We start from the raw sequence: 27,545 nt of genomic DNA, 5'->3' as shown, positions 1-27,545 counted from the left end.
AAGATTGGAACTTGGACCTAACTCAACCCCAAAAGCTAGCTCAAGAGAGGATGTTAAGATTGGAACTTGGACCTAACTCAACCCCAAAAGCTAGCTCAAGAGAGGAGGATTGTCCAATCCCATAGGCTACGTTTGGTAGGAGTGATAGGATAATTAAATGATTAGTTATCGGAGTGATTAAAAAATGAGAGATATGAATTAATAATATGGTTTGATAAAGAACATGTTGTTTGGTATGATTTTTAAATGATTGATTATTTCTGTTCAATTCAATGTAATGACAAAAATGCCCCCATTGATATTTAAATATGCATTTTTGTAGATATAAATAAGATAAAATATGTGTTTACAGAAACTAAATCCGAGTGTACTGAAGTGGCCAAAAAGTGTGCTACAGATTTGAGTCACGACTTTTTCCTCAACCCAAATCCAAACCCTAACGTCCAAATTCAAATGGGGAAATCGTAACCCGAGTTCTGATTTCTTCATCGTTGCTTCGCGAAGCTGGGTCGACGGAGGACGACTGGAAAGGTGCTTTTTTTGAAGAATCAGTGCTGATCTGTTTCGCGCATATCTCTGTAGAATTTTTATTCCACCAATTACAGGTTTTATACTATATCAGGTTTTCTTTCGTGGTAATTTGAAGGTTGTGAACGTGTTCTCAGGATTTCGTACCGACTTCAGTGAAGATCACTGCCTACTTGTAAAGTATAGCTAATCGAGAAGATGGTGATGTGTTCTAACTCTAATATGTTTGCCAACTGGATTTACATATATTATTCATTTTGGGAGGCGCATCTGGGAACCAATTTTTGTTGGTTGTTGCAGTCTTATGTGTAAATTATGTTTGCTATGTTAATTTCTCCACAGTAGCATTCAAACGGTTTCATTGCACTCCACTAAATGTGTTTTCGAGAAATATTTTTTTCTTGTTAAAAAATTTTCTTCATTAGTTCAAACGAATGCGTTGTACGTATATATATTGTACACTGTACCAGGTTTTGTGCTCAAATGTTTTTGATTGCAGCCTAAAACCTATGTAGTTTTTGTTGGACGGAAATGTGGTGTGTACGACAAGTGGTCTGAAGCAAACGCCGAAGTTTGTAGATTTCCTGGGGCTTGTTTCAAAGGATATGAGAGTAGGAAAGAGACCGAGGAAGCATATGATAGTTACTTGAGGACGTCAATTAAAGGTTCATGCTCGCAGCCTAATATGTCGACGTCCAACAGTAATGATCATGGGCACCTGAAAATTTAATATCCCAACCTTCAACAGTTTTAGGGACACAGATATTAAAAAGTACTTGGCCAAGAACACTGTTGGTGTGCATACAAGGACTTGAGCGTAAAGAAGACCTCTCTTTTTTATCCTCCTTTAAGGACCCGAATTCTTTGTTGTTATGATAAGCAGATGAACTTGGTAGGAAGAAGTGGTCATTTGGCCACAGAGCAACTCTTAGGAAGCTTTGATTCGAGTCAACTGCTGCATTCTGGAGATTGCAAATCAAATCAGAGATTACATCATGCATATAGTCTGTCCGAGATTTTTCTCCAAGTTTTTTTGTATTTTTTTGGGAGAAAACTGAAACTGCTTGCTCAAGCAACTGTGCTATAGCAGATGTTTGTTGCATTGTTAGATACTTGTAATGACCTGTAACACGTAATAGAACAAATAGGTGAGATGCATAATAAAAATAAAAAATATAATTAGCAACAAATTAAAAGAAAGTTGAGTAGCAGTGGAAATTTAAGACAATGGCAGACATCTGGTTTAAGACTTTTAACACCTAGTTGGGCAGAGGTGGTCCACTTCACAATTTTTACATTACCCCCCACATCCTGTGAATGCTGGGCAAAGTTGCAGAGAGTTGAATATGGAGCAACACTATCACTTTTTGAGCTTAAAATGAGAAAGGGGACGCCCAAACCCTGGAAAAAGGTAAAAGAATAGAAGGGTGAGAGCAAAAGATCGAGAAATGATTTGAACAAGCATGGGCCGGTTGGTAACTTACACCTGACGAGTAAAGAGTTTGCCAGTACTCTGCATTTTGGGATCCAAACCTGATGAGGAATAAAGCATCCAAGCTTGAAGTAACACCTTTTGCAAACAAAAATAGCAGCTTTGACGAACCAGGCATTCTGAGCATGGAACGGTGTAAATCAAATCGGGCACCCAAATCATGAACAAAATCAACAGGATCAGAATCATAGATCTGGCCTGACATGCAGCTTGGAATCAATCTACTATCATCCTTTAAGTGACACAAATAGTTCAATAAAAGGGGGTAACCTCAATACACAGAATAGGTAGAAGACCAGGGACAAAATCTACCAGATTTAGCTCAACTTCAGAACGTCCTTCAATAACCTGCATCCATTAGAAGAAGAATCATAGACATGCAACATCCAGAACAAGAAGAGGGTATTTTTTAGTCCTATTTTACGTATAAGTGAAGTGACTTCATCGTCAGAGTGATGTGAGGCTTAATTGAAAAGACATGTGAGACAGTCGTCAGAGAAATAGTTTAAGAATGATTAGTGAATGGAAAAGAAGCAACACATAATTTACAGACAATTTTTTGCATGTATCAGTCGTGAAAATGCCCATGTAGTGACTTTACCTGGAAAACCTTATACATGCAAGCTTTAGAACCACCTGAAAAGGAAGAAAAGACTACCGGATATAACCCAGCCCTTAGCTCCTGTGAATACAATCTTGTGCTCATAAGTTATTGTTCGATTTGCCACTGTTTCCACATGCAAATATTGCAAAAAGACTGACCTTGACTATCTCACAAAGAACAGAAAAAGCAAGTGATGTAGCTCTCTCAGGAATAAATCTGAAGAAAAAGTAGCCCACCAATCAAATGATATTTGACCAAAAAACAGGATCGGAGGCAAATGCAGATCAGACACAAAACCATTTCTCCTTGACTGAGCAGGAAAAGGGACGAAAACAAGCCAAATAAGCAGTCTACATATATCATCTGCGACAACTGTGGACAGCAGGAGGGAGGAGAATCTCATTCGAAAATCTTCGTCTAATGTGAATTTTAATCACATTAATTACTAAAAATCAATCCTACAAACGAGTATGCGGCTAATAGGGTTTATTCCATCCTATCTATGCGGGTATTGTCCCGTGATAAGATGGCTGGCTAAGATTTGTCCATGTATACATAGGACCCACTTTTTTTTTTGAAATTGTATGCATGACAAGATTTTACTCAATGAAATGAAGTGAGGGTAGTACCCACATAAGTAAGATCTCATCTACCGGCTCATAGAACTAGAAAATCCAGTGTAATTAATTCTTTCTAATTTTATTCATTTCCTTTTTTTTATTACAACACAATGGGAAGGAAGATCAAACCCGGGGAGGGAAGCCAGCTAATCCGACAGGGTGAGATCACTAGGCTACAAGCCCGGTCACAATTTTTTTTCTTCAAAATATTACAGTTATCACAATTTCATTTCGCCATCTTATATTATTAGCTCATGATTATCATTTAGTAACATACAATACACATTTTGAAAGATGGCGTGTCTGCCAGCTCAGACGATGCGCACCACTGCGCATTTTAGTGATAAATAATTCGTAAAAACTCGGCGACTCGAAATTGTCTCGGGCTGTGTGTCTTATTGGGCTTAAACTGGACTTCATGGCCATACACTTGGGCTGTTTTTACCAATATTCAATGCCTCTGAACATAATTTTGGGCCATTTCTTGTGAACCAATTACACCAGAGTGCTCGGACAAGGTCTCAAAGTCATAAAATTCTTTAATAACATTAGTAAAAGAGAAATAAGCGTTGTATGTGTTATTATTATTTTTAATAATACTAAAAAATTAACACGAAATTATTTTCAGTTTAGAAAAAGATGTTCAATTTAAAAGGAAATTTTTTTTTTTTTGTTTTTTTCTATGTAATATGGAGTGGGTTGAGGAGGTTTTTAGTAGGATAATATTAACATGTTTAAATCAATAATCAAGGTAAAGCATGTGCTAAATCGAGTGAGATATACACAAGTTATTAAATTAATAAACGAGTTATCGATTTTTCTTATTTAATACAAGAATAGATCATCGAAGATCCATATATAATTGATCGGTAAATTTAATAATTTATGTTGTATGAAGTATTCTTGTATTAGATATGAAAGACCCATGATGTATTGATATATTTAATAGTCCATGCTATCAATAAATATTATGTTAGAGATGTAAAAATATTTGATAAAATAAAAATATCAATAATATGTACAAATAAATATTTATAAAAAAATGTAATAATTCGTTCATTAAATTAGAAATTTATCAAGTAATTATCGATATAATCTAGTTAAAAAACAATAAATGTCACAAAAGAGGGGGAAAATGAAGTTTTTTACTATAATTTTAAAGCAGCTACTTTAATCAGAATTTTCCAAATCCAGTCCAATGGATACCAAGTAAGCAATTAAGAAAAGAAAAGATTGTTGAATTCAAGGCCATGCATCCTTTCTTGAATTAACCAACCAATTAATTAGCAACATTCTTTCATGCTTTGGATTCCACTATTTTATAAAAATGGCAAAAACTTATGTGAGACGTTCTCACGAGTCGTATTTATGAAACAGATCTTTTATTTGGGTCACCCATGAAAAATTATTACTTTTTATGCTAAGTGTATTACTTTTTATTGTGAATATGAGTAGGGTTGACCCGTCTCGTAGATTATGATCCGTAAGACGGTCTCACATGAGACTCACTCTTTATAAAAATAGCAGCACTCTTTTGATATGATCTCTCATATCTTTATTGTAAAACAAGTAATTATATTCATATTTGCAATAATAAATAATACTTTTGGTATAAAAAATAAATTTTTTTCATGAATGACTCAAACATGATATCTATTTAACAAAATTAACTCGATAAACCGTCTTACAACAAATTTTGTGTTTATATATAGAATAATGGGCACCAGATCCAAAGCACATGGAAGCCATTTGAAAAACACCCCATCAACCCACATGCATGACTCATGATAATGGACCCAACACTTGCATTATCTCTTCTAATCAAGTACAGTTATAAATAATTAAGATACTTTGTTACGTGTATCGATCAGCAGTAAACCCTGGAAAGTAAATCAGGTTGTTCGAAGTCTTTTCTTTAAGAAAACTCAAAAATCATGGAACAAAATATCGATAGCCAGCAAGCAACAATCATGGTAAGTTTTTCGTAGACGTGTAAAGATTTATCCACTCACTAGAAAACATAAGCAGTCTGTTAGAGTAGATGTCATGCAAGTCAACGGTTGGTCAGATAATTTACTGATTCAAGTGTAATAAACAATATTTAATTTAATATATTTTAACTTTTTATGGTTTCATTTTGCTTTATCTTGCTTTATCTGTATACTCATTCAATCGGCATAGATAAAGTCTTTGATTATACTTTAATACAAATAAATCGTAATTCGATCTTGAAACTCATTTGTAATTACTGTATATTCTAAATTGGTTCCTAGTCGATTCAGCCGCTTAAAATAAAGATAAAGGTCGTTTGAACTTGAGACTAGCATCTGTGATGTTATGTACCGTGTTTGATAGTACGGGCATAGAGATGTCCAATCATGCAGATGTGTAATCATACGATGATTATACCGAACAACCCTCCCTCAAACTTTCTAAGTGGTTATCATTCATCATTAGGAAAAGTCTGTGGTTGCGATTGTACATGATTAGTCCTTATGGCCCGGGACAACACCGAGGCTCTACATACTAAGGTTGTGCTTTGACTCGTTTACCGAATCCGCAAGGGTCACAAAGTGGCGAGGTTGGGTGCAATTGCGAAATGTGTAGGAGCTAGTGCATTGTAGTCGAGAATACACCGCTTACCTACAGAGCTGTACCTGTGTTAAATGATGTCTGACACGAAAATTGAAAAATGGGCTCTTTTGTTGCAGTAATAAATATAAAATTCAATTTGTAAATAACAAATATACTAATAAATACATAAATATATCAAAACCAATATATTACATCAATAACAACTCAATAAATATTTAAAATAACTACTACTCGTCTAGTTTTTTAGAGGCGAAAATATTTATTAAATCTGTGTAATCTAATTGTCAGACTATTTCTTTCTCAATCGACAACATAGCTAGCATATTTAGTCTATCTTGCGACATTGTTGATCGAAGATAATTCTTATAGAAACTACACTTTTAGTCTCTATTATTGTAGAAACTACAAAATCAAAGCATTCTTTGAGTCGAAATAACAAACCACAAAATGAAAGGACAAAGAAATTCCAAAAAATAATGAATTTCATCTTTCAACGGTCCACACATTCAAGCTCTATTCACAATTTATTTATTTCCTTAGACTATCCACTTATTAATTACGCAAGTCGCACATTAAATTTATATAAAACTCATAATTCAATTATAACTCATTAAAAAATTTAAATAATGTGATGTGTGATTTAGTTATATATTTAATTAATATGATCTCTAAGCACATTAGAGTACCCATATCGTAAGTAAATTTGATTTTCAGTGAGTATCCTTAGATAGATTAATCTACAAATATAAATATAAATGTGTATTTATAAAGAAGATTTGAAATAGAAATAAAACATAATTCATGAACAAAATTACTTACCTTCAGACATAATAGAAGTAGGGGACCATAAAGTTTATTTACTGAATGTGAACAAAAAATTAGGGTTGAGATTTGGACTGATACATACATACATATTTATATATATGTATATAAATTTGGGCCATTTATTGGACCGGGCCCTGAGACAACCGCTTGGTTGGCCTCATAAAAGGTCCGGATCTGCTCACCTATAGGTGTGGATATCACATGTGATCTAATGAAATAATAGTGTATGAAATCTCTGGCCAGAGTGTGAGATGTACATTAGGGAAGAGTTTTCTAGTTGTGCATGCAATGACAATATGAATATTTCATGATTGTATTACATAGTTATCGAATTAATACGCAACCCTCGATGAACCAATGGTTGCAGATTCGATCGGGATATATGTGATGAAGATACCGTATTGTACGTTAATCATAACCGATTGATTCTTGCAGACACTATTAGTGATACCTAGGGAATCATGAGGCGATGTTACTATACGCTATTACCATGATTCTATGGATTTAATCAGAAATTAATTTTTGACATTCTCATGACCAAACGTTGGTACATTAAATGGGGAAAATTAGGGTACGCCCGAATAAAAAAAATGTCTTGAATCACAAAGAGTTGTGGACTCATGGCTAGCTGTATCCCTGAATCATTAAGAGTCACATAAGCATTGGATGATTTGTTCCCATTGAGAGAATAAATTCAAAGAGTTGAATTTATGAGATAGCAAATTCAAGATGTTGAATTTATGATATTCAAAATTTGGAGAGAATCGATTCAATGAGTTGAATTTATAAAATTTGATGATTTAATTTATTATATTCAAAAGTTGGGTTTATTAAATATTAAATTAAATATAGTGGAAAGTATGTTTTATGGACTTGTAGGGGTGCAAGTCCAATATACTGATTAATTAACATTCTTAATGAACTTTGATTAATTAATTAATTAAACTGGTTGGACTAGTCCAATTAATTATTCATCCAACTAGTTCAATTAATTAATCAAGCCCATTAAAGTTAATTATGAAACTCAAATCTTATATTATGATAATTAGGTCATGGAGGTATGATTTATTTAGAAGATTTGAAACCCTAACCTCCACAACACCATAATTTTGAAAACTCGTCTCCACTCTCTTCCAAATTTTCGGCCATCCCTTGAGAAATTAAGGATTTGTGCCGTCTCTTGAATGTTTTTCTCCGTCGTTAAAATCTCTTCTAAATGTTTTACTACGATTTAGAAGAGAAACAATTAATCCGGTCGTGAACCTGATTCGGCGAATCGAAGAAAGTTCGTAGGAAAATTCAACAAAAATATATCCGTCAATACCGGAATAGTTGGAGTCGAGTGAATTAATTCACTAAAAGTACAACTTCTAACAACCTATGAATGATTATATCATTTAAACAATACGAGTGTCCAAAAATTATTTTAAATGTCAAATAAAAAATTTAAACTTCTGCTGCGTTTTGGACACGAGAAAACCGATATCCTAACATTGTCAATATTTTACTAGCTTTGCTGCTGGTTTAAACGATTCATCTCCAAGTAAATAAATTTTTGGCCAGTTTGATGGCCATAAATATCCAAATACAAAATATATTCAAGATTTCAAAGTTAATTCACGAGGCCTGTGATAAATTTGTAGTTGTCTGTAAATATTATAAAAAAACTAATTAACAAACAATATATAAATATATATATATATATAGTTATGATATGTTAAACTTGTAATATAAGCACCTATGTGAGCGCAGCTAAAACATCGTTATGTATATCCAATAGACGGATATCACATCAATCAATGCTCATATAAATGTTCACAATAGATGTTTTGCATATCATTTATAAATATTTATATATATACATATATGTGTGTGTACTGCAATATATATATTTGTACTGCAACCAACAAAACACAAATCCACGTGTTTTTAATTTTCGTACCCACATGCACTACTTGCCTTCATCCCACACACATGTGGAAGTTTGTCTAATTTTCATCCCTACGACATACATGCAATTCCAGTGATTTAACAAACGCTTCCAAAAGTTGGCATAAACTCGCTCGTAAATTCCAAATGGATTACATTGAAACCAAAAAAAATGCCCTTTTCAATAATTTTGTCAATTGTAATAAAAAAAAATCACAAAAAACTTTGATGAGGACCACAGACCACATAAGAGATCAACAATCCCTTACCATCCATTTCCATTTACAAAAAGAACTAACATTTTAGAGTACTGCATTACCCAAAATTCGATTGAAAGACTTTTCAAAATTATTATAGGAAATAAATATATATTTAAAATAAAAGTAACTAAACACCACCATTTAATACATGTGGGGATGGGGTGCAGACCTGAAATAGGTATCACCCTGGTTTAAAAATATAAACGTTACCCCCCTTTTATTTTAAACGTTCTCCATAATATCATCTAAAGAACCGACACCAATTTAGCTCAAACCACTTTGTCAAAATTCCAGTTTTGCTGAAGTAAATGGATAGAAATTAAAGAAGTGAAGAACTCTAGCTTTTGCACATAATCATGGGAAGGAAAAATTGTAATCTTAGGCCATGAAGTTGGTATTTTTGAGTTTTAGTCATGTAACTAGTCAATGTTTAATTGGTTCTTATCCAATAACTTGTTTTTTCTAATTGGACTTTTTCCATCAAATATTGATTATTTACCACTGATTGTCTCTTACATTGCTCATGTAACGATAATATATCATATATTAATTATACATATTAAAATCAATTTAAGAAAAAATAAAATGAAAAGACAAGCTTTTTTTCTCACATTTTGAATATTGAGTATTGTTTTGAATTTTTTTTGTTCGGTTTTGTTTAGATTAATTTCAATATTTATAATATATGTTTATTTTCGATACATCGGTGATCATCAATATCAAAGAAGTAATATTCGATGATTATTGGCTTATGACGAAAAAAAGAACCAAAACAAAAAAAAAATGCAAGTTACTGTATGCTATTATCGAGTTAAAAGAATAAAATTCAAATCAAATCAACTTACTAAACTAAAATTATCATTCTTCGGGAATCACTGTACACAAAATAGGTCGAATTTATTAGAAAATGGCAATGGAAACTCTCTAAAAGGAAATAAAAAAAAAAAGATTTTCATTTTAAGGCCGTAAGCGAACCCACTGGTATCTTCCCTCCAATGGAACGTCCTTCAAAAAATCATAGTTATACCTGAAAACGGAAGGAAAGCCACTCAATCAAATCATTATTTGCTTCTTTGAGTTGCATAAATAATAGATTATACTAAAAACTCAAAAACTTTATTCAACTGAAATTAATAATGGTAGCACGTACATCTATTTATTAAAAATAGTAATGGAAATAGATTTTACAATTTAGGCAACACAATAATAAAAATTACATATGGAATTTTTTCAGGAATATATAAACAGCTGGAAGAAATATTACATAATATGTTGATTAGTTATACATAATCGGGTTATGAATGGGGTATTTTGTTGTTTAATTTTAATCAATAATGATTATTTAAAAAAATAATCATCTACTATATATTTCAAATACGCGTGAGAGGATTATTTAAAAAATGGTTGACCCGATTTTCCAAATATCCCCTACGAATGAATGAATGAATGGTGTGAGTACTATAACGCGCACCGCAGTGTTTCCTAACGCAGATGTGTGTGTAATGATTGCATGCATATACGCAAGTTTTAAAAGGTAACACTCACTTTTCTGCGAATCGCTTCTGGTCGCACTTTTCTGCCGCCGCGAAGAATTCTTCTATCTCATCAGCCGACGGAATCTTCTCCGCTGCCGGAGATGCAAGATCCCGGAGAGATTTCACCGCCTGTGAAGATTGTTTCTTCTTTGACGTCGTTGATGATCCCATTGACACTTCCTCTGAGTCTCGACAAAGCTCGCTTGTTGGAGTAGAAAGGCTACTGTGAAAAACCATAGCAACGACAAATTTAAATATAAAACCGCAGATGGAGCGATGAAAAATTAATGCTAAACTAAATGAATGATTCGCCTGAAAAAAATTGAGTAGAAACGGCTTTTCTATTTAGGAATGGATATATCGAAATTCAGAAGCTTAAACGGTGGAATTAAAGAAACGTAATTAATTGATATATGCAAAATGATCGATAAATTTATTATTTACAACCTGACGCCGCCATTGATGGGCGTAGAGATTTCCGTTTCGAAACTCTTCGGCTCGTTCTCCGAATCAACGTTCTGAAAGGAAATAGGAACTGTTTCACGAGTACAATTCTCATTAGAAATCGAGTTCGAATTTCAAACTCTCACCTCCAGATCTGGTGATCCCGATCCTTTTTGTACATCATCGCTCGACTCATCATCCTCGAAGCCTCCATACCCTACCGACACCGCAGACGAAACTGAATTCTCAGAACACAGCTTCCTTTTCTTACAGAAAATCAGCTGCACATCCTCCTCCGCCATAGCTTTTCTCCTCTCGCTTATCTTCAGGTATTCCGCCATCTTTTCTCTACCTATACATACATAGAATATATACACACATTCGCGAGCGATAGAGAGAGAGAGAGAGAAGGAATTGGACTTTAGAAGCTGAAAGCTCAATTTCTTTTGTCTATATAGATGTGTAGCTTTCACTACCAGACTTCACACAAAAATTTGAAGGGGAGAGATGGTGCTTTGATCCAACGGTGGAGATCAAATGAGCGGTTAACGTAGCATGTGGTCCTGACTCCGTTAACGGTGACCGGGCACATGGGAGTGCCGTTACAAGAAATCTGGACCCTATGAGGAGAATAATTATGGCGGCCGCGCCCAATAAGTAGCAGACACGTGGAGAGACGGGACACCGGCAGTATCCGGTTAGGAGACCGGGAATCTTGTGATTTGTTACAGTAGAACAGAAAATTAGTGAGAGGGAAAAACTTCAGGCTATGGACATGGTTCAATAATAATAATTAAAGTTATTTTAAAAAAAATAGACCATAGGAGTTCCAATTTAACCAATCAATAAAATTATAATAAAATTACTCTTGTCAATTAATCTTGTTATCAATTTTTTAGATGATCGAAATAAGCCATTAATTTGGAGATCTGAGTTTTAAGTTTTGAGATTTATAATGAATTTCGAATCTTATTCGATATATTTAATTTTGATTCGGGGATTGGGTTTAGGTATTTCCTGCGCAGCTTAGGTGGAAGGCGAAGAAGGCCTCCTTCCGGGAGGTGCCCGAGACATCAGTGAGATACCACTCTGGAAGAGCTAGAATTCTAATATTGTGTCAGGACCTACGGGCCAAGAGACAGTCTCCGGTAGACAGTTTCTATGAGGCGTAGGCCTGTCAAAAAGTAACGGAGGCGTGCAAAGGTTTCCTCAGGCCGGACGGAGATTGGCACTCGAGTGCAAAGGCACAAGGGAGTTTGACTGCAAGACCACTCGTCGACCATAGACGAAAGTCGGCCTTAGTGATCCGACAGTGCCGAGTGGAAGGGCCGTTGAGCGATCTTGATGATTTTTATTTATTTTTGGTTGGAGCATATATATATATATATATATATATATATATATATATATATATATATATATATATATATATATATATATATATTAAGCTTATAAGGTGGTAATTCGATTGGTTTATGATTCTATTTCTAGGCAAAAACTTGTGTGAGACGGTCTCACGGATCGTATTTGTGAGACATGTCTTTTATTTGGGCCACCCATTAAAAAATATTACTTTTTATGCTAAGAGTATTAATTTTTATTATGAATATGAGTAGAGTTGACCCGTCTCACAGATTATGATACATGAGACTCACTCCTATTTCTAAGGCATTGTTAGAAGTTAAAGATTAGATAATAATATTGGGATCTATTATTTAATATAATTAAAAAATTGACAAGTTGATATAGTATTTGATTGATGGATAAATAATAGTTTGTTTGATTTGATTGATTGAATATGAGATAATATGATAGATTATGATTTTGTCTTTTTAATAATACTATTTATTAAGGATAATATTATAATTTAAATTTAGTTATTTGATTAATGTAAGATAAATAATATAACAAAATAAATTTGAGATAAGATAGACAAATTATCAATTTATTAATATAAATATTTGTATTAATATTTGGTGAGTGGGAATTTAATGGAAGGGAATAAACTCATTAATTAGAGAAAAATAAATAGGTTGATGCACGACGCCGTTGCGTCAGCTCTGAAAGGGATGCGGCGGTGCAGGTAGTAATCGCAGTATTATTAAAATGGGGTCAGGTAGATGAATTTCATATTCTCTCCTATTTAATTAACGGGGAGAGTAAAAAAGTTATGGAACTTGTTGGATACAATTTTCTGAAAATTATGATTCAAATTTTTAGCATATAGTTTAGCAAATTTGAATATTTCTAATGTCGTGTCTTCGAATTAGTTTTGGAAAATAATATTTTTATCTAATAACTTGTATCGTTTAAGGTTTGTGTAAGTTTTCATACTTTGCTATTTTAGTATAATAATTTTGATTTTTTAAATCATATTTCGTCAGAAGGTTGACGTGACACAAAAAAATATTGATGTAGTATTTAAAAATGTTGAAGTGATATCGTATATTGTTGACGTGTACAGTGTCACGTCAATGATAAAACAAAAAATATTCATAAATTAAAAGTAAATAAACCAAAATTTTGAATATTTAACTTATCTCGTTTCGGTTTTGGTAAGTATTCAAATTTCGTTTGTAGTGTAGTAACTTTTATTTTTTTTTCTTTTAGTAAAAATTCGTCAGAACGTTGACGTTACAAAACAATGCTGATGTAATATTGAAAATTTTCGACGTGATATTGAAATTCTTAACGTGTCCAGTGCCATCTCAACAATTAAACAAAATATATTCATAAATTAAAACTACTAAAAAACAAAATTTGAATATTTAACTTGTATCGTTTTGAGTTTTGGTAAGTATTCAAATTTTGTTTGTAGTGTAGTAACTTTTTTTCTTTTCTTTTTTTAGTAAAAATTCGTCATAATGTTGACATGACACAAACAATGCTGATGTGGTACTAAAAATTGTCGACGTGATATCGAAATTTCTGGCGTGTCCAACGCCATCTCAACAATTAAACAAAATATATTCATAAATAAAACTACCAAAAAACAAAATTTGAATATTTAACTTGTCTACTTTTGGGTTTGGGTAAGATTTTGATATAATGTAGTGAAGTTGATTTTTTTTCCTTTTAGTCATAATTAGTCATAATGTTGACATGACATCAGAAAACTGTCGATGTGATATCGAAAATTGCTGATGTGTCTAATCTCACGTCAACGATAAGACAAAAAATATCCATAAATTAATAATATCAAAACAAAATTGTTGATGTATCCAGTGCCGCCATGGTATCGGAAATTGATGCATGTTTGTAAGGGAGAAAAACATGCAGTATAATTTTATTTTTAAAAAAATGTAATGTCCTAAAAAATATGGTACATAGAGTAATAAAGAAAAGGAATACGTTTTGGTATGGAATTTTAAGGCGTGTTAAATGAATATAAATGTTTGAGGACCACCACCCACAATAAAATCTTGGTGAAATGTTTGCTTTTATTAAGCGTTGCCAAATTTAATGGTGCGAATGCAAATTTATGGGTGACACTTATTTCCATTTTCACAGGTATATTGTAAATGATGGTTAGGAATATCATTTAAATTTATGTATGTGGTTAATGAAATTGTCCTCCAATAATTTTATGATCACTTATTTTCTAAGTTTGGTCCTCATTTAATAAACTTTGTATGTGTATTATTTACAAGTTCAAATGAACCATCGTTCTTCTGACAAATAATATTTAATTATCATTGATACGAAAAATATAAATTACATGTTTATACAAAACAATGACGTTATTTAAATTATGTCTGATCGATCTCAAACTCGTTCGATTAATCAGTTTCCAGCTCGAGATTTGTTCATGTATAAGTCGAGGTACTCGAGTTCGCGATGGAAAGTTTTCCTGGCATATCGATAAAAAAAATCAAATTTATATTCAATAAATAAAAAAACTATGAAGTTACTCTGAGAGCTACTTTAGTAGAAACAACTAAAACTCGAACTTGACTCGAGTGAAGATTCGAGCTACTCGAATCAAGTTTTTTTATACATGTTTGAATATTTAAAAACCATATATTAATATCAAGAGTGTGTCTCACGTCAGACCGTCTCACGGATCTTAATCTGTGAGACGGGTCAACCCTACCCATATTCACAAAAAAATAATACTATTAGCATAAAAAGTAATATTTTTTCGTGGATGACCCAACTAAGAGATCTGTCTCACAAATACGACCCGTGAGACCGTCTCACACAAATTTTTGCTTAATATCAAATATGAAAAGATAGTACTCAAGTATCATATATTAGTATCATATTTTTTATTTTTTATATTTTATCCGTAAAAACTTGTGTGTTCAGTGAGTGTAAACACATTTTTATTGAGCAAACAGTACAAACAAATAAATTTTTTCTGAACGCCAATTTAAGTTTGGTTATGGGCATTTTTGCTTTACCTGATTATTTTTAAGACATTGATTTTATTATTAATTTTACATAATAAATATAAGACCCAATATTTTTCCACACCAGACTCTAGAGAACCTAGGACCGGCCGTGAAATCGAATCCAATGTTTGTACCGCCTATTTCAGACCGAGGGATTAGAGTGGTACAAGTAGCAAAGGTACAAGCATTGGATTCGATTGGTTATGCGTAACGAAAATGGGCTGGCCCACTAAAAGTCCACACAATATTTTGGCTGTGTGTGGTAACTCCCTAAGAACAGGGGCTGTATCTCTGTCATTTGGCAGGCAAAATTTTGGGCTGCACGCAGAAAACTTCAATGCTTTTTGCCATATTACGTACCGTCTGCTCGTGTCCAAATAATAATCACACCAACGACATATAAATATAATATTTATAATTGGAAATGGAACGAGTTAATAAGATGGAAATATATCTGAATTGATACGAGGTCTTTTTGGGTAGAGTAGATGCTACCTGTGGAGACAGTGCCCTCACAGAATCTCAGCCATTGATTTTACATGGTGATTAAATCTGGGTCTTTGATCACTTCATGGGGTGTATGTGTGTTTAAATCTGGGCCTTTGATCACCTCATGGGGACAGTGCCTCACAAGGTAGGGTGAAATAAACCGTCTTTTTGATAAACTTAAAAAACAATCATGAAAGTTTTATTCCAAAAGTGGACAATAACATACTACTGTGGAGATGTATGGCTTCTATTGTACAACAAGTGGTGGCGTATATGAGAAACATGTCGACAAAGGTGAGCGGTGGAAATAATTGAAACTTTGAAATTGGGTTTCGGATGAAGGGTTCACATTGGAATGATGCATCTATAAAGTCATTTCAAAGCATCTATTCGAGTTTTTTTTCCTCATTTCATAGCATTTGAGTACTTATTTATAAAATATTTGTGAGGTGTTTGTTCTTTTTGTATTAAGAGTGTGTGTGTTTTCTTTGGAAACAGTCGAGTGGTTTTACAACATAAAATATTATAGTGAAATTCATTTCGTCTTGTCAGTTGTTTTTACCTAATAATTTTTAGTGATTTTCTAGGCAAATCTCGATGTTCAATTTTATACTTTATTTACATATAATTATCTTAACATGTCGCAGGGACTAACAAGTGATATCATAACCTTAATTTAATTTTTTTTTAAAAATTCTGAATATACCATATGTTTGCTTTCTATACTGATATTCCACATCATAAAAGATTTTTTTTGAATTTTTATTAAGGCCATATTATTTTTTCCACTCTACTAAATATTTATAGACATAATGGTGGAGTCTACAGTTGTGGACATGCACGATATAACAAAAATTAATTGGAGCAATTTTATGACGAGGAATTATGTTTTACTTAATTTAACTTTATTTGGATTTTATTTTTCTCACTTCCAAATAAACGACAAAAAGGATGTTTGTCATTAAATTTAACAAGAGGTTGAGTTTATAGAATATCTAGAAATAAATACACCCACACCCCACCCGATTAAACTTAAAATATTACACAAATTTAAATTTATGGATAAAGTATAAAAACAATGATACATATTTAAATTTGAGATGGGTGTACATGTGTGTGGGCATATATATATATATATATATATATATATATATATATATATATATATATATATATATATATAAAGATCCCATACCTTTTATCTTCTTGTGAAAATAAATAAATAGATAAATAAAGTTCGATTGCGGTCAAAATAGTCAACTTAAAATGTTAAAATAAATTTTTTTGTTAGAAATTTCAAGAAGAGGGGCAAGACAAGGGGTAAAGTCGAACACGACTAAATTTGGTGTAAAATACAAAGTTTTAATTATTTTTCTTGCATAAAGAAAATTGTCTACTGAAGTCTTCATTTTATGGCTGAGAATTGAGATTATTAAACTTTGGTCCTAAAACTAAATGTTGAGTTATATTTTTGGGCCATCTTTTGTGGCCTTTCTCAATATATGACATCCGTTTTCAAGCCTCTTATGTGTTATTGGGCTTCTAAAATAACTTCAATCCAACACAAAAAAGTTCATAAAGGCTCACAATTATGATAGATCAATAATTAGGGTCCATACAAATTATTAATGTATAAATAACATATGGCAAAAACTGGTGTGAAACGATCTCACGGGTCGTATTTGTAAGACATATCTCCGATTTGTTTTATCCATGAAAAATTATTATTTTTTATGTTAAGAGTATTATTTTTTTATTATGAATATGAGTAGGGTTGACTCGTCTCACAGATTAAGATCCGTGAGACGGTCTGACATGAGACCCACTCATAACATAATGATGCAATAATCAAATCATGTTTAGAATTTGAGACGAATATCAGATAACTATCTAATTTATTATTGGCAAAAAATTGTGTGAGACGGTCTCACGGATCGTATTTTGTGAGATGGATATCTAATTTAGGTCATTCACGAAAATATATTACTTTTTATACTAAGAGTATTAATTTTTATTGTAAATATCAGTAGAGTTGATCTGTTTCACAAGAGACCTACTCTTTATTATTTTGTGCACAAAATGTCAATAATAATTATTTCCTATGCCATTTATTTTTATTGCATAGAGAGCCAAAGTAGCAACGCGAGCGTCGAAATACTAATATATCATATACGATCTCCATAATATATTTGAAATAAAATTTTCAGACATAAACAACAATTTGATAGTCTTCAAAAGCTGAATAGTATATTCGAGCAATTGTCCATTATTATGAAAAAGATAGAAAGAAAAAAGATCTTGAATGAATCAAGCTAGGATACAGAGAGATATGAGATGATCCCCAATCTGCCCTGTTGAAAAAAGAAAAGAAGAAGATTAACCTATAATGGATGCTCACAACAAATTACATCATTAAAGTCTTCTGTCACATAAAATTATTTTATTCGTAAAAAAATATTATTTTTTATAATAAATATTTGACGTCGAGATGTTTCATTTGAAATTGAGATGTATGTTTCTAAAAAAAGCAGATTATATTACCTAAATAAATCGCAGAATCTAAGGAGCATTCAAGAATGCAACCAGTCGATCCATGACAGCCACAGCCTTGTCGGTTTTGGGATGGAACAAATGGAAGCAGTGGCCGTCTCCTTCACTCTCCATTATCTCCACCTCTCCGCTCCAGTCGCTCTTCTTCAGCGCTTCGTAATAAGCCTTTGCCCTGTTCCGCAACGGATCATTCTCCGCCAAGAAGAACATCACGCGCCGCCCCGCCATCGTGCCTATCCGTGGGTCCACCGCCGGGTTCAACCGTGGATCATCGTCCCTGGCGCTGCTCGTGGGGCATAATATCTGGTACAGTTTGTCCACCTCTTTCCCTCCGAACCACGGATGCATCAGAAATATCCCCTCGACTTCCACGCCGTGGAGTTTTCTGTCGCCGGCTCTGACCGCGACGTCGTTCGCTATGTTGCCTCCCGCGCTGTCTCCCCCGAGAAAGACGCGCCGAAAATCGGCGTGCTCGTTCAGCCATGGATCCGGGCCGTTGGAGTTGGCGTGCCTCGCGACCCACTGGAAAGCAGCCCAAGAGTCGTCGAACGCAATCGGCAGAGGGTGCTCGGGAGCTAACCTGTACTGAACCGAAACCGCAATGATGTTTGCCTTTTCGACTAACTCAGTGAGGTAATTGTGATACGTAGCGCCGGTGACCGACCCAATACAAAACGCCCCGCCGTGAATGTATACCACGAGGGGGAGTTTCTGATTTGTATCGCAGCGGCTCGGCATGAAAATACGGACGGAAACGCCGGTTTCGGAGTCGATCACCACGTCTTTGGATCGGACGGCGGCGTTCGGGTCGTCGGAAGCGGGGATAAACTGAATAGGGAGGAATCTTTGGATGCTTCCGTCGTTGTATATGTGGAAAACCTGCATGTCTACGGCGATTTCCTTGGAATCGGAGGCCATCGAGGGCAAGAGTATGTGGCGGAGAAGAGGAGAGTTCTTGTAGTTTTGTCGGTTCTTTGGTTGGCTCGCAACTAACAATTCATATGCATCGACTGGGAACTTAAATTGAAATAATGTTCATTAATTAATCATATTAAAAAAATAGATATTTAACTATTTTAGTAATAAAATATGTAAAATATAAAACAATGCATTCAAATGTATATATATTATATATACACGTTTCCATTATAATGATAATATTCTTTCAAATTTTTTCGCTATTAGTTATTATTATAACTTGAGAAGTCAAATCAGAAAATTCGAGATACAATACAAAAATCAAATGTGAATATTTTTTTTGAAAAAACAAGCAAATTAATTTGCCGAAGTTATCGACTAATGTTTTTTGCTCAAGTTGGAATTAACATAATATATATAATGGGATTGATAAAATATGTATAGTATATTCTTGTAAAATTAACAAATAATAATCTTGATGTTATTCTTCATTTTAATTTAAATTTAAACTATAAAATGAAATTATTTTTATGAACACACGCATAACTAACTGTGAAGAGGAGGGAGGTGAACAAAGTTGTAAACACGGGTTAGTGAAATAGGTTGATATATTACAGGCAAAAATTTGTGTGCGATGGTTTCACGGATCGTATTTTGTGAGACGAATATCTTATTTGAGTCAACCATGAAAAAATATTACTTTTTATGCTAAGAATATTAATTTTTATTGTGAATATCGGTATGATTGATCTGTCTCATAGATAAAGATTCGTAAGATTGTATCACAAGAGACGTATTCTATAGTGTAACTCAACATATTTATTTGATGAGATCGGTCAACATAATAATTTTTAATATTTTTTATGAGACGATGCATAGATTGGTTTGGAACTCGTTATTTGACGGGACGGGTCGAACGGTCATTCGGACGGATCACAAAATTACTAACCCAACTTATTTATTTGATGGAAAGGGACGGGTCAACCCGGAAAAAACACGATTCATTTACGCTAAATAGCTTTGTGGTATTGTTCTCGTTTTTTCTTTGGGGAAATGTATTTTTTTTGTGTGTGGTGGGAAATGCATTATTGTGTCCAACGAGAAGTCGTATAAACTATAGACTATAGATTCGTCTTTAGTCCATCTGCCATATTAATTATAATGTATACTTTATTATAGAATGACTTATCTTGAAACTGATTGTTACAATATAATTTTAATTTCAATATTTAAAATTCATTTGGTGAATCAAATTAGTTTGAAATTATGTGTGTGTGTTTGTGGGTACCCACAATATATATATATATATATATATATATATATATATATATATATATATATATATATATATATATGTATATGTATGTATGTATGTATGAATTTCACATATAATGTGTCTAATATTTATATATATACCCACAATATATATATATATATATATATATATATATATATATATGTATGAATTTCACATATAATGTATCTATTATTTATATATATATGGAGAGCAATGATACCCTGCACACTCTTTTTATGCACACCTGTGAGCGTCTGTCTACGTGGCACGCCCACAACCACACAAAATTTTTTGATTTGTTTTTTGTTTTTAAAAAGCTGACCAATCATACACCGCCACGTAGATGGTGCTCATGATACCCTGCACACCTGGTGTACAGGGTAACAAATTCGTATACATGTACTAGACACATTATATATATATATATATATGTATGTATGTATGTATGTATGTATGTATGAATTTCACATATAATGTGTCTATTATTGAACGCGTAGCTTTACTTGACCATTTTAAAATTGAGCAAGTGTAAAAGATGTGGTTTATCTAGTGATAAATAAATCGTTGGTAGTTTAACGAGAAAATATCCGGTTTAACTAGTGATAATTAAACGATTGGAAGTTTACCAAAAAACGGTCGAGAAACTTGATTGTGTAGAAATATCAAGTGGTTATGTAAAGGACAAATTTTTTTATAGATGATTGAAGATACAAATTTTAGGTCACATTTTCTTCCAATTAAGAAGTTTTTTATTAAAAGAGTTTAGTTTTACAACGTCTTGTAATGATTTGTTTCAGTTAGGACTTATCAAATTGTCTAGACCGAAACTCTTAGTGATCACTAGCAAAATTTCTATGATAAAATAATCAATATGTCTATTTTTTATGTTAAATTTTGTAGTGATCTTATTGTGTACTTTAAAATTTAAAAACAACACGTCGTCAAAATAATAATAAAATAAAACAACACCATAACAAAATAAGCATTGTGATGAAATAATAAATTAATAAATTAAAAATAACATTTTTTGTGAGATGATTTTACGGTTTTATTTCTCCGAGAGCAGTCAATTCGATTCATGCTTAAAAGAAATACAATATTTGTTAATGAATTGAGTATTGTTGAATATTTGTCTCACAAAATTAAATCGTAAGATAACTCACATAAATTTTTGTTAATAAAGAATTGTATATAATCGATAAGAAATGATATTTTACACTTGAGATTTTGTTAATTTTATTTATATAATTCCATAACATGAATATTCTTTTTCTTTCATTTACTTTTTCACAATTTAATATCACTACAAGTTTCAAGAAATGTACTTTGCCTTTTATATGAATATAATACGTGTAACTATTATAACACGTGATAATAAAATCCTCGAGATTTTTTCAAAAATATTACGATAAATTGGACCAAAATAGATGGCATTTGATAATAAGAACACGTACACCCTATGCCGAATGGACCGGACAAGAGCATCCCAATGGGAGGAGCTGGCAACGAAGGGAGCTTTCCCTCTCTGGAGCTCCATTCGCCAGCTGTTGGAGCAAATGGATCGTTCTCTGTTGAGAATGGTAATGGATCAGATCGACTTGAATCTCATATTAAATCCATCTCGACGGGGCATGTTCACACTCGTCCAAAGGAGTTCCAAGCCTGTCTGGACGAATACCAAGTTTAGTTAGATCCCATCCGTACATATATATTGATGGGTATAAGACCAATTATTTGTTGGGTTAATAAAATCTATTGGGTTTAGCATTATTGAGGTCCAAAAAATTGATTATGCTTACAGAAGCTCAAACTCATTAGACGTTCTTAAAAATCTATAAATAGAGTTCCAAACAATTCAAGTTATGCTCTCATTTTTATAAAAGTTCTCTAGTTCTCTGAGTTTTTTTTTTTTTGAATTACTTAGTGACTTGAGCGTCAGAGTGTTTACGTCGGGATCCTTGTGACGCCCACTTAACGAGTGCTCGTGACACAGGTGACGCACCGCAAATCAATTGTGTATTGCCTACGTTGATCCGTTTATCGGCCAGGTAAGCTCATTTATCGGCCAAGGGGACCATTTTTTACTAATCAATCGGATATTGCATTCGCAGTTTACACGACTCATTAATTTTAGCTACATGATATATAAATATTTATTATTTTTAATATAAGTTATGTATGATTTCACGTAAGCAATGACGAACATAAAAAATCCAACTTAGGATGATGACCCAAAATTTAATAACTGAACTCATCAAAATTCGAAATAAGCCAATTCCAAAGAGAGACTGTTTTTCCAGAACTACCAGATATAAATAATATAATTGGAAAAAATAATATAGAAATGAGACCTAAATAGATTCTAATGGGCCTTACAAATGGGCCGCCGCTTTAACGAATATGCTTTGACCCGATCAAATTTCTTTGTCGGGGATGAAGTTTCAAATTTCCACATCATATTCTCCCCAGAAAAGGAGTCGAGTGAGAGAGAGAAAGCCGGCATCATCACTAAAGAAAGGGGCGTAAAATTCTAATGAAGATCTAGATATGAACAAGGGAAAAGGAGCGTGGCAACGGTCTTTTGAAGCACCTCCGTAGTATTATTCTTCACGAGATTTGTCTCCCTATCATTTTTTCCAAGATACACGTGTTGTTGCATGTAAATTATACACCAAAAAAGGGGGAAAAATTACGGAGTATAATGAATTGTGATTATGCTAAGAAAAGAAAGGGTGAAGGATTCTTGAATCTACGCTCGCTTTTTCTTGGCTGAGAAAATACGAAAGAAATTATGGCGGACGATCTCTGTTTCGTCGCCAAGGTATACCCTTTTTTTTCTTTCTCTCTACTATTTGTGTTTCTTGTAAATTAGCTGTTTTATGGTTAATTTGTTGTTGAGAGGTGATATATGGAATGCCCCAATGGAATATACATAATGTTTCTTTTTGAATTGCTTTGTGTTTTTAAGGATGGGTGTTTTCTTTTCTTGATCCGGGTATGTGGAAAATTAAAGGTTTTTTTTTTTCTTTTTATGTTTTTTGAGATACATTCTAGACTTTGATGGTCGATTGGCTTGCAGAAATTTAATCGAATTTCTTTTCGATTAAAAGGTTGAATCTTTTCCAGTCTGCATAGTTCTTGTATTTATATATAGTTGTTCAATTGCAATTCGATAGCTCATTTGATTTTTCGAAGGTAAGCGTTCCCTATCCTTTTTGCCTGAAATTGCTTGTTGCTCCCTGATTACTCTTGAAGCTCGATTCAGCTGGTATTTGATTCTTCTTTTCCTTACATTTCTGATATCTATTTGAGTTTCAGGATAGCTTAATCATAAAAGCTCCAAAGAAAAATCCACTAATATGGAGGATGTCGGTATTGATTTTCGTGATGGTATGTAGTGTATATATATGTTCGGTCTGTCTCAGGCAAATTGGGGGATGGCCGCTCGAACGTTTATCGAGGGTCGAAGTGGTAGAGAGACCATGTGAATTGAACAATGTCAAACCCTTGGAAAAACCTTTTCTGCATTTTCCCAAACCAAAGTCTTTTAGCCGGTAAGATCTTGTTCTGAACTTTGTTTCTTAAATAACGTGCTTGAAGTTTGATTTGAATAAGCTGAAATGTGTGTGCTGATTGTTAGGGGAGAATGTGCATGCAATCCGGTACGATATTTTGCAATTTTGTCCACACAGAGGTCTGGGAGCGGATGGTTCGAAACATTATTGAACAGTCACATTAACATAAGCTCTAATGGAGAAATATTCTCGGTTAAGGTCCGGAGAAGTAACATAACAACTATTGTGGATACTTTGGACAAAATCTATAATTTAGACTGGTTCACAAGTGCCTCTAAGAATGAGTGCACAGCTGCTGTTGGATTGAAATGGATGCTTAATCAGGTAAACATGATCTTGTATCCTATATGCATTGCACTGGCTTTGAAATGATTATACCATTGCATCTTATGTTGACCTAATTGGCATGCCACCTTCACATAATCAAGATTCAAGATCTTTAGCAGCTTATGAAGGAATAATCCTTGGTAACAATATGTTATGTTCATCAGGCTGTGTTTTCGTAACTGCTCTAATCCAACAAAAAATTGACCACAACTTGCTGATCAGAAGGATAAAAACCGTGTCTTGATGAGCATTCACCTTAGTGGCATTGTTAACAACATAATTGTTTGTGCTGTCCAAGAAAGATAATCCATTTAGGTAGTTTATTGTTGATGCATTATCTCAAGAAACTTGGAGCAAACTATGGTTGGATATTTAATTTATGTTTGGGTGCAATACTATTTATTTTATGTTTGGTCGGCTACACGTGTTCAAGTTTCATTTGCATGTCAAGCTTGTGAGCATGGCTTATGTTGAGATGATGATAATATGTATAGGTTCTATGATAATTCATCCCGTGATTTGTCTGCAAGGTAGTTGATTCGAAGTCAAATACCTCATTCTTAAGCTCTTGTGACTCGTTTCTTGCATTTTCTCTCTCTCCAGGGCTTAATGCAGCATCATGAAGAAATAGTGAATTACTTCAATGCTAAAGGAGTTTCGGCAATTTTTCTTTTCAGAAGGAACCTATTGCGCAGAATGATATCAGTTCTCGCAAATTCTTATGATCAAAATGCCAAATTACTGAATGGGACTCACAAATCTCATGTGCATTCACACGAGGAGGTCCTCTCGCTTCCTCCTCTTTTTCTTGTTTTACCGTTCGTGTAATTATCAAAGAAAGAGTTGTTAGCATGGACAAACCCAGAATTTCCCACAGGTGCTAAAATTAGTTTTTTAGAAAAAGTACACAAAGTTTGGAGGAAAAATTGACTGAGTGGCACAGTTGTCCTCGTCGCCGTTGCTGGGTCTTCCTAGGTGGTTATGAAAAAGGAATGAAGATCTTATGCAGGCTCTGAAGTTATTTGTTAACTGTGCAGGCCAAAATACTTGCTAAATACAAACCAACAGTCGACACAACTACACTCTTACCAAACCTGAATCAACTTGAAGATTTGGTTACCAAATCCTTGGAATATTTCAAGAACACTCGGCATATCATCCTCTACTATGAGGATATTATAAAAAACCGAAAAGTAAGATAGTCAACACTCGACATCTGAGAAGCTTGCATTCTTTTTTCTTTGCCACTCGAGCTCTTAACCTTCTGGTTTGTCTCTTTTCCCCCCAGAAATTGGCAGACGTTCAAGATTTTTTGAGGGTCCCACGAATGGAGTTGACTAGTCGACAAGTGAAGATTCACAAAGGGTCTTTATCTTCACAAGTCGAAAACTGGGAGGATGTAAAGAAGACTCTCCAAGGAACATCTTATGAGAAGTTTTTAGATCAAGATTACAAGTTGTAAATTAGTCCGGTTTTTGTTTGTATAGCTCATTTAGTATAGGTTATTTATTCATTGATTCTTTTTCCCCCGCGATAGCAAATTGAAATTTTGGTTGCCTGGGTATGCTGGCATTCGAATATTCCTCATTTTACTAGCTGAGGCCATCTTGTAGACTAGATCATTTGATACGTTTAGGCTGACGATAATGGAATTAACAGCTTGAACATGGCAAATCTTGTCTACTTCCTAACTGGATGACTTGCTTCAAGGAACCTACCGATGCTTTCGGTTGCGATATGTATATCTGTAGCTTGGTTTGGAACTGCTGCAAGTGGTGTGTCTCTCTATTTTTTGTTTCAGTATTTGGTTCTACGGCATAGTATGTTCGCATATACGACGGTTTGAAGTGGTTTTTAGTTATGACTCGACAACCATCCACAAGTGTCAACCGGGTAAAGATTGATCCAAGGGGGTCAAGAAATCGATCTCTCCACTCAATTTTTGTGAGATTTACCATTAGGAAAGATTGTTGTTTTGGAACATTAGAAAATTTCTAACTTTATATTTACCATCGAGATCTTCACCTTGAAAAGGTAAGGGTGGTATTGAAAAATACCTAAAAAAAGGATAAACATTTTCACCATTAATTTGAGGTGAGACTCACACACGCTATAACGTAGAATCTCCCGATAAAACATGTGAATTTAGGTAATTGACATGACTCGACAAGTAAGGACTCGAGTAAATTGGTCAAGTATCTCAAAAATCTTGGAATATATACTGCAACATATGTGATGGAAAACATATGACGTTGACTACTAGTTTAAATCAAGAAAGGGGGTATATTTTAGTCGTTTGATACACGTAATTAATATGTTTTTTGACCAAAATTGTGCTGACTTTTCTCTCATTCTTTGAAACCAACACCCATCAAGTAGCCTAACTTGAGACATGGTGGCCACCATGATTCCAAAAATGAAATCCCATAATTTTGACTAAGACCGAGTCCAAGTCTCATTTGGTACAATCTATATTTAACTGAAAATTAAATAAACCAAAAATAATAAATAAATTCATAAAGTTTATCATTAGAATATACGTTATTTAAAATAAATATTTTTGAACTAGGGATAGTAGTTTTCGTCCAAAAGTTGAAACTTTCGTGTCACATGAACTTTGAACCATCGAAAAAATTATAATATAATTATTAAATACATGCAAATGCAAGAGATTAAAATTAGTCAAAAACTTGTATGAGACGGTTTCATGGGTCGTATTTTGTGAGACAGATATCTTATTTGGGTCATCCATGAAAAAATATTACTTTTTTATGATAAGAGTATTACTTTTTATTGCGAATATCAGTAGGATTGACCCGTCTTACAGATAAAGATTCGTGAGATAAAAGACATACTCTTAAAATTAAATAGCGACAAAAACTTGTGTGAAACAGTCTCACGAGTCGTATTTTGTAAAAGAGATCATCCATGAAAAATATTATTTTTTATGCTAAGAGTATTATATTTTAATATAAATATCGATAAAATTGATATATATCACATATAAAGATTCGTGAAACAATATCTTCAAATGACCTAAATCTTAAATAGCATACCAATACCAAGTATTACACTTGCCAAAAACCTCTATATATCAAATACCTCTATACGAATCCCAGCCGTCAGTCACAATCAAGAGCACCTAAAAAGCAACGGACAGGAT

General features: G+C 33.4%; 4 protein-coding genes and 1 long non-coding RNA gene across 7 annotated transcripts; 2 read left to right on the top strand and 3 right to left on the bottom strand.

Annotated features, from left to right (window-relative positions):
- Window positions 1-295: 295 nt before the first annotated feature.
- Window positions 296-1,140, top strand: LOC140821085 (uncharacterized). The gene is made up of 3 exons (XR_012115636.1): window positions 296-531; window positions 666-729; window positions 1,028-1,140. It is a non-coding gene; the product is annotated as an uncharacterized lncRNA (long non-coding RNA).
- On the bottom strand, window positions 1,058-3,085 carry LOC140821083 (uncharacterized). Its single transcript, XM_073181493.1, has 6 exons — window positions 2,783-3,085; window positions 2,622-2,702; window positions 2,333-2,368; window positions 2,013-2,252; window positions 1,788-1,929; window positions 1,058-1,651 (listed from the first exon to the last, which is right to left on the bottom strand). The coding sequence occupies exons 2-6, from the start codon at window positions 2,637-2,639 to the stop codon at window positions 1,209-1,211; spliced, it is 879 nt and encodes a 292-aa protein (XP_073037594.1). The 5' UTR covers window positions 2,640-2,702; window positions 2,783-3,085; the 3' UTR covers window positions 1,058-1,208.
- A 6,588-nt stretch (window positions 3,086-9,673) lies between these two features.
- On the bottom strand, window positions 9,674-11,249 carry LOC140821081 (cyclin-dependent kinase inhibitor 6-like). The gene is made up of 4 exons (XM_073181491.1): window positions 10,979-11,249; window positions 10,836-10,906; window positions 10,399-10,611; window positions 9,674-9,880 (listed from the first exon to the last, which is right to left on the bottom strand). The coding sequence occupies exons 1-4, from the start codon at window positions 11,171-11,173 to the stop codon at window positions 9,811-9,813; spliced, it is 549 nt and encodes a 182-aa protein (XP_073037592.1). The 5' UTR covers window positions 11,174-11,249; the 3' UTR covers window positions 9,674-9,810.
- A 6,631-nt stretch (window positions 11,250-17,880) lies between these two features.
- LOC140821080 (2-hydroxyisoflavanone dehydratase-like) lies at window positions 17,881-19,270 on the bottom strand. Of its 2 annotated transcripts, none has more exons than XM_073181490.1 (2): window positions 18,257-19,270; window positions 17,881-18,061 (listed from the first exon to the last, which is right to left on the bottom strand). In XM_073181490.1, the coding sequence occupies exon 1, from the start codon at window positions 19,181-19,183 to the stop codon at window positions 18,275-18,277; it is 909 nt and encodes a 302-aa protein (XP_073037591.1). In that variant the 5' UTR covers window positions 19,184-19,270; the 3' UTR covers window positions 17,881-18,061; window positions 18,257-18,274. The 2 variants fall into 2 exon arrangements, with proteins under 2 accessions (XP_073037591.1, XP_073037590.1); XM_073181489.1 differs by having other exon boundaries at window positions 17,881-18,066; window positions 18,257-19,268.
- Window positions 19,271-22,906: 3,636 nt separating this feature from the next.
- Window positions 22,907-26,157, top strand: LOC140821079 (uncharacterized). Of its 2 annotated transcripts, none has more exons than XM_073181488.1 (6): window positions 22,907-23,301; window positions 23,799-24,034; window positions 24,121-24,379; window positions 24,986-25,165; window positions 25,420-25,575; window positions 25,671-26,154. In XM_073181488.1, exons 1-6 carry the CDS (start codon window positions 23,272-23,274, stop codon window positions 25,842-25,844), a joined length of 1,035 nt encoding a protein of 344 aa, XP_073037589.1. In that variant the 5' UTR covers window positions 22,907-23,271; the 3' UTR covers window positions 25,845-26,154. The 2 variants fall into 2 exon arrangements, with proteins under 2 accessions (XP_073037589.1, XP_073037588.1); XM_073181487.1 differs by lacking the exon at window positions 22,907-23,301 and adding an exon at window positions 23,327-23,475 and having other exon boundaries at window positions 25,671-26,157.
- The last annotated feature ends 1,388 nt before the right edge of the window (window positions 26,158-27,545 follow it).

The sequence above is a fragment of the Primulina eburnea genome, unplaced genomic scaffold (genome assembly GCF_022965805.1).
Source record: "Primulina eburnea isolate SZY01 unplaced genomic scaffold, ASM2296580v1 ctg3_ERROPOS3189059+, whole genome shotgun sequence".
NCBI lineage: Eukaryota > Viridiplantae > Streptophyta > Magnoliopsida > Lamiales > Gesneriaceae > Primulina > Primulina eburnea.
Note: the sequence above shows the minus strand (reverse complement) of the source record. Positions and strands in the feature narration are given on the sequence as shown.